Below are 11,149 nucleotides of genomic sequence, written 5' to 3'. Positions count from 1 at the left end.
CCTGAAGCATGTGTGGGAATGTATGTGAATGTTTGCTCATACTATTTTTTTTTTAGCACTTTAAGTATTTTTTTCATTGATTTTATTCAATTTTGTTGTTTTTTTATATTTTTATATTTCTATGGATGATGCACTGATCAGAGACCACGTTTAATTTTGTTGTACCTGCGACAATGATAATAAATAAAGGGTGGGCCATTTATATGGATACACCGTAATAACATGGGAATGGTTGGTGATATTAAAGTCCTCCTCAAGGGTTGCATTGACAATCCAACACAATGGGCAGCACATTGAACACATTTTATGAGTGGTCAGAAACTTGTAAATAACTCATGAAAGAATAAAGTTACGTTGAAACCAAGCACACCATTGTTTTTCTTGTGACATTACCAATAAGTTTGATGTGTCACATGGTCCTCTTCCTATTGAAAAAACAAAGTTGTATCCAAGATGGCCGACTTCTAAATGGCCACCATGGTCACCACCCATCTTGAGGAGTTTGCCCCCTCACATATACTACTGTGTTTGCAGATACACCATACTGCCAAAAGTATTTGCTGGTCTGTCTTCCCACTCATATGAACGTGAGTGACATCCTATTCTTGATAAATATGGTTTAATATTAATTTAACTCCCCTGGGAAGGCTTGCCATATTGTTTAGGAATGTGTTTAGGGGAATTTTTGAGCATTCTTGCCTTCTTTCCACTGGATTTACGGGGGAAAGCCCAACTCCTGAGAATCACCCCCACATCATAATCTCCCCTCCACCAAACTTTAGATTTGGCACAGTGAGAAAGGGAGAGACTGATCGTTAAGACACAGAGCAAAGAACGAATGCATTTCAGCGGTCTTGTAGATCATCACCTTCACAACCAGAGAACTAAACTGGTGCCTGATTTTAATCTCTGAAAAGAAAAAAGGCATGGCCCGAATGAGCTGATATTTTATATTTTTATTTAGCTATCCTAAACTCTTCTGCAAAAAAAATAAGGCCATTTGGCAGGCCTAGTGTCAAAACCTGTTTTTTTCATGGTTGGCTGTGTGGCAGGCAGGAAAAAGGACCCAAAATGCAGGACTCTCAGAGACAGGACTTAAACTGAAAACGCAGCTTTATTGCTGGAAAAACTCCTCAAAATAAGACTCACAAGAACAGAACAAAAACTCTGAACAGAGGTGCTGGAATACTGGACCACAACAAACACACAGCATGGAGAAAGTACAACACGACAGAGAGCACAGGAAAACACAGGGCTTATATACACAGGGAAGTAATCAGGGAATGAGAAACAGGAGGGAGACACAGCTGGGAGAAATTAGGTTAACAAGACAAGGGAGAAGTAAAACTGAACACACTGACATGAGACATGAACTTTCAAAGTAAAACAGGAAACCAGAAACAATTCACAAAGATGCGGACTGAGAAACATGGACTTTACACAGAGGGACACACGAGCAGAGAAGACTAAGCACAGAACTAAACCTATACTAAACATGAGGGCAAGAGAACAAAGCCTAAATCAGAATAATTATAATAAATGTCAAGAGATTTATTCTAAAAGACACTTCTTCAGCTGAGAGTCTAAGAGTGAAGACACACACACGCTGCAGATTTTTCTTGCAAGGGTGGTCGCAGAGCGCTCACACGAGAGTGGGGGCCCTGTGATCAGCGCTCTGTTCTTGCACTTGTCTTTATTTAGACACAAGAAAAATAAAAACATTTGTTCAGTGGAATGTTGATACGTGAGCGTGTGTGTGTGTGTGTGTGTGTGTGTGTGTGTGTGTGTGTGTGTGTGTGTGTGTGTGGTCAGAATTGGGGAAGATTCAGATAGAAAAATCAGAACACGTTTTATAAAGGACAATCAGTTCTAAGCAAGGAAAAAGTCATCATGCAGTATTCTATCACATGTAAACTTATATCACTAAAAGCTTATACTGGCTACTTAGTACAATTTTCCATTGACAATAATCAACACAGGATAGCTAAGGAATCAGAACATAAATATAATGAACATAATCTAGAAAAACACCAAAATAAAAGAAACCGAAAAAGCTGGGTCAAAATTACCCAGAACAGTGACAGTTTTCTTCTTAGTTATAATTTACTTGAACACTGACTGACTGTTCCTAAACAATTCTGGTAAAAAATAAACCAGAATCACGCATCTAGTGTCAACAGCATGCAATGCCATTGACCCCTCAAAACTTTATTTTTCTTACTTATGATTAACTAGAGTGATATTTGTTGCCAGTGTGCACTCATTGCTCCACAATCTCTTCATACCTGCTGTCATAGAGCTGTTAACATAAACATAATATCACTGCAGGCTACAGTATGTTCTTTTGGATTTCGAAAGAGGGGAATCTCTAGGACAATTGGAAAATCGTGTCCTCAATTGATACTTAAGTACATTTTTTTTTTTTTTTAGTAAACAATTCCAAACAAATTCGCAGAAACCTATCCTGGGGGAGGAGAAAAGGTCTGCTCATTATAGCAGACCTGAAACTTTCCTTCAGATGAATCTGTGCTGGTTAACTGAATCAGTCATGGAGCTGCTGCTGCCGATACTTCTTGGCTTTCTTGCTTGTCTGGTCGGAGGGCTGTACCTTCTCGGAGTGTTCAGACAGCGGCGACCAGGAGAACCCCCCCTCGATAAAGGGCTCATTCCTTGGTTGGGTCATGTCTTAGAGTTTCGCAGGAACACCTTGAAGTTCCTAGAGAGAATGGAGAAGAAGCACGGTGATATATTTACAGTACAGCTGGGAGGGTTTTATATTACATTTGTCCAGGACCCTTTTTCATTTGGGGGATTCCTTAAGGAGAGTCGGGACAAACTGGACGCTCGAAAGGTTGCTCTGCATCTGGCGCACAGAGTGTTTGGATATAAAGCTGTTGAAGGGTGGCACGGTATTCTCCGCATTACCAGCAACAAGCACCTGAAGGGGGAAAGTCTGCAAGAACTGACCCAGTCTTTTATGAGTAATTTGCAGAACATGATGTTGCACAACATTGGATCAGCTGCAGAGGACAGGACCTGGAAAGAAGATGGACTGTTCAGGTACAGCTACAATGTTGTTTTCAGAGCTGGATATTTGGCCTTGTTTGGCAATGTGCCACCCAAGTCAGAACAAAGTGAGGAGAAAGCCAAAGAGAAAGACAGAGCTGAATCAGAAGCTTTGTTTCAGGAGTTTCGTAAATATGACCAGCTCTTCCCCAGACTGGCGTATGGGGTCCTCCCACCGATGGAAAAGTTGGCTGCAGAGAGGTTGAAGGCATACTTCTGGGATGTTCTGTCAATACTGAAAATGAAAACCAAGGACAATATCAGTGGCTGGGTGTGGGACATACAGCAGGGTAAAGAGGAGATGGGCATCGATATGTCAATGATAAACAGATACATGTTTGTGCTTCTTTGGGCCTCTCAGAGCAACACAGGGCCTTCTTCATTCTGGCTGCTGCTCTTCCTCATGAAACACCCAGAAGCCATGAAAGCAGTGAAGGAAGAAGTGGATAAAGTTCTGAAAGAATCTGGACAGGAGGTCCGGCCTGGTGGTCCTTTGGTCTACCTGACCCGTGAAATGCTGTTGAAAACACCGATCCTGGACAGTGCTGTCGAAGAGAACCTCCGACTCACTGCTGCACCCCTCCTCACCAGGGCAGTGATAAAGGACATGACCTTCAAGATGGCTGATGGGCAAGAATATTTACTTCGCAAGGGTGACAGAATTGCAATCTTTCCTTTCAGTTCTGTCCACCATGATCCAGAGATCCATCCTGAGCCGCATTCATTCAAATATGACCACTTCCTGAATCCAGACGGGACCAGGAAAACTGATTTTTACAAAGCAGGAAAGAAGGTAAAATATTACACCATGCCCTGGGGATCTGGGGTCTCCATGTGCCCTGGCCGTTTCTTTGCCACCAATGAGCTGAAACAGTTTGTTTTCCTCATGTTGGTCTATTTTGAACTTGAGCTGATAAATCCTGATGAGAAGATTCCTGAAACTGACCTCAGTCGATACGGATTTGGAACGATGCAACCTGTCAGAGATGTCCAGTTCAGATACAGACTCAGATATTAAGCCAATCAGATAAAAACAAAAGTCTTATCTTTAAACACCTTTTTTTGTATAATTCTTTGGATGATACATGGAGACTTATAAAATGAAGCATGGGAACACATGTATTGCAGATTTTCTGTTACATTTTCCATATCCAAATTAAGTAGAATTTTTCTGAAAATCAGTGCCAGCCGTCCATCTCCTTCTATTTATCCAGTCCAGGATTGCAGTGGAATTGGAGCCTTTTCCAGCTGTTATAGGGCAAGAGGCTGGATACACAATGGAGAGAAAACAGATTTGTTTTTTTGTTGTTAAAATTTCAGATTTTTGAATTTTTTTTTGATTCTGCTTCTGCACACTTTGTTACTCTGTGAACAAGTCTTTAATTGGAATAAGTCTACATGTGTATTGCATTTGTACTGGTCTCATTACATATGTATATCTGTGCATTTAGTCTGGTTTGTTGAGGTTAGCAAAGAGTTTCATATGGAGTTCTCTTGTTTTCTTTGATTTGATTTGTTATATTTGTTATTTCTAGGGCTTTGTATCTTCTTCAGTTTTACCCATTGCCATGCAGAACTGCACACATCTGCAAGCCACATGGTCTGTTTTGTCATTTGCATTATCTATAACTGAACTGACTCCTCCCAGGTGCCAGCTTCTTTATTTTGATAGTGCAGCAGTCAAAAGTATATAGAAAAGAGGGGAGTGATAACAGGGAAAGACACACAGCAAAGGGCCAACATTGAGCTGTATAGAATATGGTCACCTGCTCAGCCAGTGGGGTTTAATCTCGGAATTCAAAACAATAAAGTCATGACCCAAACCTTTTTTATCTCTTGTGCAGAAAATTACCCGAGTCGAACTTGTTTTCTTAATAGAATGAACTAGAACAACAGCTGATGTCAATGTCCAACCCACTTGTCCTCATTTTCCTGATACCTGCCGTCTGAGTTGTATGTTTTGAGAGAGGGGAGACAACCCCCCCACCCCCCACCCCCACCCCGCAAATTGCATACATATGCAATTACAAGGAGAGCATCACAAAACAAGTTAAAAAGGGTCACATATAACCAGGCTGAACAACAACAACCCAAATTCATCAAGAATCTAATATGGAATCGCGTCATACTGTATCACTGTCATCAGGTGGGGTCAATGCAAAGCAAACATAGCCTATGTTTCACCTGATGGGGTAAAATGTTGCTGTCGATCTGTGACTGTAGACATTAAAAAGTCCATAGGAAAGATGGTAGCTGATTAAACAAGTGCACACACGCATGCGCATACAGTGACATTTTATACCTTCTCCAGAACACTGTATATACTATGGCCAAAAGTTTCGATCATGATGCTGATCCAGAATTCTTCCCTTTTTATATAAAAATAAAGTAATAAAAATTTAAAAAAAAAGCAATAAATATAAAATAATGTATTTATGATGATTCAATTTGTACAATATTTAAACCGTAGAGATACAATAATTTTTCTGCTGAAGAATCATCATTTTGTTATATTTGAAATATAAATCTAATATAATCTGTATTTTCTTTAAAATACTGTGTGTGTGTGTGTGTGTGTGTGTGTGTGTGTGTGTGTGTGTGTGTGTGTGTGTGTGTGTTTGAATATCGTAATTATAATAAGAGCTACAAACCTCTGACACCCTTACCCAGTTAGCTAGCGGCTAATGACTACCACTACTTCTGTAGTTAATAAAAGGACAGGTAATGTTTTGTTGCTCTGTCGCTCAGTGCACATACAACAATGCTCATTTGTTTCAATTCATCAGTTGCCACAAGAGAACTTAACCACGTGTACATAACAAACGAATACTCCTGTGGGCTGTAGACTATAGTCAGTGTTGGGAAGGTTACTTTTAAAATGTATTACACGACAGATTATAGAATACATGCCCCAAAATGTATTCTATAATGTATTCTGAATACTTTGGATTACTTAATATATTATCATGCTGTTTACAACTACGTGAATGTACTATTGCTGTGATTTATTACTGTCACTGAAGGTCCGCGGCTCCGAACGTAGTAAAGGGACCTCTGGCTAATATGGTAATTCTGTGTCGGGCTCGTAGCCGAAAAATAGTTTTACTTTGTTGTCTGGGTCAACTTTGCTTGCGAGAGACAGAGAGAGGCGTTGAAAGGCTGCTCCAACAGAACTTATTGTTTTTGGAGGAAAACACGAACACAGTGTACAGTCGAGTCTTAATAGCTTACTTACAACTGGGCTCCTCAGGCACTCTTCTTGGCTGCAGTGGTTATTATTATATTTACATGCTTCCAGCTCCCGTTTTTGCTTGATGACAGCTTTTACTTTTACTTTTTCTCCCTCCCTCGCTCACAGACACATAACGTGTATGGCAGTCCATTCTCCCTGCAGCACGGACTACACTGCCTATGATGCTACATTCTTTAGAGCTATACCTGTAGCATTCTGCCTGTTAGCTTAGCACAACAACAACAAAAAGGCGCTCTCTCACCCAGGAAACACGCAGAGAGAGAGCGTCACCCTGTAACCATGGCAACCGTAACGCTGCCGCCTGGAACAACAGAACATAGCTGTCGAACAAAACCCAAACAGTCCTGACCCGCGACAATATGAAACAGGGAAGTACCGCCGTGTAATCCATTTATTTCAACAAAGTAACTGTATTCTAAATACCACATTTTTAAACGGTAACTGTAACAGAATACAGTTACTCATATTTTGTATTTACACACACATTAAAAAAAAGGCTCAAGAAAAGGGCACCCATCAGGAAAGGGGCAGATGCTCAAGCCCCTGCCGGCCCCTCTGCACATGTCTGGTAGATAGTCGAGACAGTCTGCTGAAGTTCAAAAATGATTGACTGGCTTTGCATGTTTTTACATATTTGATAAAGATTTCATTTCACTTTCTTTTGCAGTGATGAATCTGTGTTATTAAAAATGTCTCAACTGTTTTCATTAGTGGTGAGATTGAACTTTCCTGATGAGAGCACCAAAGGGATCAAGAAAACACGTGAAAGCTAAAAATCGATATGGTGCAACATCGGGTCAAGGTCACGGAGTTCAGGGGGAATTGCACTGTCGGAGTGTTTTTGTTGGTTTTGCTAAATGAACTTTACAAAAGATGGTTCACAGCATCAGTCATAGACCAAAGAACACTAAAGGCAAACAAAAACATGTCTGGCTTACTCCAATTAGACACAGAAACTGTCATGTTTTGGCCTAAAAGAGCAGCACTGAGCTGAACCACAGAAGACAAACTCCTTGTTTTTTTTTCTCCCCACGCTGTCCTAGAGATTATCTATGTGTGCGTGTTTTATGGTTGTAAAAAAAATCTGACCCTGATTTGCATTTGAAATCAGACTTGCCTTGTGTGAATGACCTTGAAATAATTTCTGTTCATGATTAATTTGTGTTTGAATGTCAAAATCCTTCTTATTATAACCTTCTAAGTTATTAATCAGGCAAATGCATTTATTCTTACTATTTATCTGCAACTTCAGCAAAATTCACAAAAGCATTTTTGTAACTGAGGTTTCATCACTAAAGTGGTGAGCCAGCCATTCTGTGAATGGAATTTTTTAACCTGTAAAGCATGAACAATAAAATAACTGCCAAAAGTTTCTAATTTTATTTTTATTTTTAAACTGGAGTATGTATTTAAACTCCTGACATTCATTTTAAAATAAATTAAATATAAAATCACGTATATTAGTTTTCATTTGTATCATTCTTCTAAGATTCTGTGTTTTTGTACAATTTATTGTTTATTTTAAAAACATTGGGAATGTGGGAATCTGCTGCCATCTATTGGATTTTGTTGTAGGGAACAAGTAAAAGAATCTATGTCACTGAGTTGACTGAAGTCAGCCTATAACTTTGTTTTTGTTTGTTTTGGTTTTTTGAGTTTTAAAAGAGGCTCACATAAAACTCCAAAATCTGACATTTACAAAAAAAATTTATTTTGGAAAAAACAAAAAGCAAAAACTTGTAATGTACATAGAAAATTGAACTAAAAATTGAAACTGACTACGATATACATGAATCGTCTCAATTTCTAAGTGCACATGTCACATCAATTACAGAAAAAAAGGGAACATTCACAATAATAATTAATAACCAATAATCATAATTGTTGTTATCTTAAACAATGCCCATCAATATCATTTCTAACTGGATTTAATCTGATTGCTGATCTGCAAATTACTTAAAGAAGAAGAGTTATGATCAGAATGTGTTCAATATACATATACATGTCTAGAATATCAGTGCATTTGCATATTGAATTGTTACAGTTGACCAACACGTCAAAAACTTTAGATTTAAATCTGCTTCCATAGTTTGGAAGTGCTCATCAAACCATCTTGATCCAAAGAAAAAGAAAATCACAGTTTTATTTTCATCTGACTGTCTTAATATCTGAGTCTGAATCTGAACTGGACATCTCTGACAGGTTGCATCGTTCCAAATCCGTATCGACTGAGGTCAATTTCAGGTATCTTCACATCCGGATTCATCAGCTCAAGTTCAAAATAGACCAACATGAGGAAAACAAACTGTTTCAGCTCATTGGTGGCAAAGAAACGGCCAGGGCACATGGAGACCCCAGATCCCCAGGGCATGGTGTAATATTTTACCTTCTTTCCTGCTTTGTAAAAATCAGTTTTCCTGGTCCCGTCTGGATTCAGGAAGCGGTCATATTTGAATGAGTGCGGCTCAGGATGGATCTCTGGATCATGGTGGACAGAACTGAAAGGAAAGATTGCAATTCTGTCACCCTTGCGAAGTAAATATTCTCGCCCATCAGCCATCTTGAAGGTCATGTCCTTTATCACTGCCCTGGTGAGGAGGGGTGCAGCAGTGAGTCGGAGGGTCTCTTCGACAGCACTGTCCAGGATCGGTGTTTTCAACAGCATTTCACGGGTCAGGTTGACCATAGGACCACCAGGCCGGACCTCCTGTCCAGATTCTTTCAGAACTTTATCCACTTCTTCCTTCACTGCTTTCATGGCTTCTGGGTGTTTCATGAGGAAGAGCAGCAGCCAGAATGAAGAAGGCCCTGTGTTGCCCTGAGAGGCCCAAAGAAGCACAAACATGTATCTGTTTACCATTGACATATCGATGCCCATCTCCTCTTTACCCTGCTGTATGTCCCACACCCAGCCACTGATATTGTCCTTTGTTTTCATTTTCAGTATTGACAGAACATCCCAGAAGTATGCCTTCAACCTCTCTGCAGCCAACTTTTCCATCGGTGGGAGGACCCCATACGCCAGTCTGGGGAAGAGCTGGTCATATTTACGAAACTCCTGAAACAAAGCTTCTGATTCAGCTCTGTCTTTCTCTTTGGCTTTCTCCTCACTTTGTTCTGACTTGGGTGGCACATTGCCAAACAAGGCCAAATATCCAGCTCTGAAAACAACATTGTAGCTGTACCTGAACAGTCCATCTTCTTTCCAGGTCCTGTCCTCTGCAGCTGATCCAATGTTGTGCAACATCATGTTCTGCAAATTACTCATAAAAGATTGGGTCAGTTCTTGCAGACCTTCCCCCTTCAGATGCTTGTTGCTGGAATTGTGGAGAAGAATGTGCTCCCCTTCAACAGCTTTGTATCCAAACACTCTGTGCACCAGGTGCACTGAAAACTTTCGAAAGTCCAGTTTGTCCCGACTCTCCTTAACGAACCCCCCAAATGAAAAAGGGTCCTGGACAAATGTAATATAAAACCCTCCCAGCTGTACTGTAAATATATCACCGTGCTTCTTCTCCATTCTCTCTAGGAACTTCAAGGTGTTCCTGCGAAACTCTAAGACATGACCCAACCAAGGAATGAGCCCTTTATCGAGGGGGGGTTCTCCTGGTCGCTGCTGTCTGAACACTCCGAGAAGGTACAGCCCTCCGACCAGACAAGCAAGAAAGCCAAGAAGTATCGGCAGCAGCAGCTCCATGACTGATTCAGTTAACCAGCACAGATTCATCTGAAGGAAAGTTTCAGGTCTGCTATAATGAGCAGACCTTTGCTCCTCCCCTCTGACAAGCCCAACGGGTTTCAGCTTTCCTGGAACTGATAACTAAATAGTCCTGGGGAAAAAAAGCAAAGGTCTCCTGAATACAAGCAACAATTCACATCGGAGGTCGAGGCCAGCTGATTTTCATTACAGACTGAATGTTTCATAGCACCAAACAAAGAAAGAAAAGAAAAACTGCAGATTTCTCAAGGCAAGCAAAACAAACCAATACTCAGAAACTGTTTTGTCCAAAAAGGAAACTATTGAGCTGAAACATGTAGGAAGGACGCTGTGAGATTATTCTGTTATCATATGTTATCTTATATCTGTAGTTAAAGTAGTTGAATTATGTTAACTGCTGTAGGTCATATAATATCCTTTAGTCTAGATTGTGTGCTGTGTATGTAGCTTATTTTCCATTATATTTTTGGGTTAAAAGAATGTGACCATTTTTGGATTTGTTAGACAGGTGTGCATTACCCTGTACCCTTGATCTGCTGTGAATGTGTTACACTGTTTCTTGACATTTCATACTGCTGAATCATGAAGAGAATGTTGTGTGCAGAGGACCTTGTGCCGATAATAGAAGAGACAGACCACATTCCATACCCCCACCTTTACAGAGAGCAGAAAGACAGGGAGCCGAGGTCATAACTTAGGCGCTGTAACAGAGAAAGAATGTGAATGTTTAGGCTTTTACGACTAGGTGGGGGCCACTAGAGGCTATAAGAAGCTGAGTAACCCGTCACCATTTTGAGATTTGCTGTGACCCTCTTCATGCATGTCTCCCCATCATGATGGCTTATGCTCATAAGTGTTGAATTGTATGGAAATAAAAGAATTGTTGATTGAGCATTTATACACCGAGTATTGTCCTTCCTTAAGCCCAAAGATTAAAAGAATTGGGAGATTTCAACAACGCGTTTTACAGATTTTCCTGGAGATTATACATGTTCTAGTTTCATGGTTGCGATAACTAGAAAGAAAAAAGAAAAAAAAAAGATCACTTCGGCCTGCATTTGAAAGCTCGCATGCATTGTGGGACTGACCCTGAAACCCATTACCGATCATAA

General features: G+C 40.2%; 2 protein-coding genes across 2 annotated transcripts; one reads left to right on the top strand and one right to left on the bottom strand.

The window, feature by feature from the left end:
• Nucleotides 1–1,111: 1,111 nt before the first annotated feature.
• On the top strand, nucleotides 1,112–5,459 carry LOC146647997 (7-alpha-hydroxycholest-4-en-3-one 12-alpha-hydroxylase-like). The gene has a single exon (XM_085389955.1). The coding sequence runs from the start codon at nucleotides 2,519–2,521 to the stop codon at nucleotides 4,082–4,084; it is 1,566 nt and encodes a 521-aa protein (XP_085246081.1). The 5' UTR covers nucleotides 1,112–2,518; the 3' UTR covers nucleotides 4,085–5,459.
• Nucleotides 5,460–8,008: 2,549 nt separating this feature from the next.
• On the bottom strand, nucleotides 8,009–10,084 carry LOC146647996 (5-beta-cholestane-3-alpha,7-alpha-diol 12-alpha-hydroxylase-like). The gene has a single exon (XM_085389846.1). It carries the CDS (start codon nucleotides 10,044–10,046, stop codon nucleotides 8,481–8,483), a length of 1,566 nt encoding a protein of 521 aa, XP_085245972.1. The 5' UTR covers nucleotides 10,047–10,084; the 3' UTR covers nucleotides 8,009–8,480.
• Nucleotides 10,085–11,149: the final 1,065 nt, after the last annotated feature.

The sequence above is a fragment of the Rhamphochromis longiceps genome, linkage group LG18 (assembly GCF_057381845.1).
Source record: "Rhamphochromis longiceps isolate RC_006_pf linkage group LG18, R_longiceps_female_GT1.1, whole genome shotgun sequence".
In the NCBI taxonomy this organism is placed as follows: domain Eukaryota; kingdom Metazoa; phylum Chordata; class Actinopteri; order Cichliformes; family Cichlidae; genus Rhamphochromis; species Rhamphochromis longiceps.
Note: the sequence above shows the minus strand (reverse complement) of the source record. Positions and strands in the feature narration are given on the sequence as shown.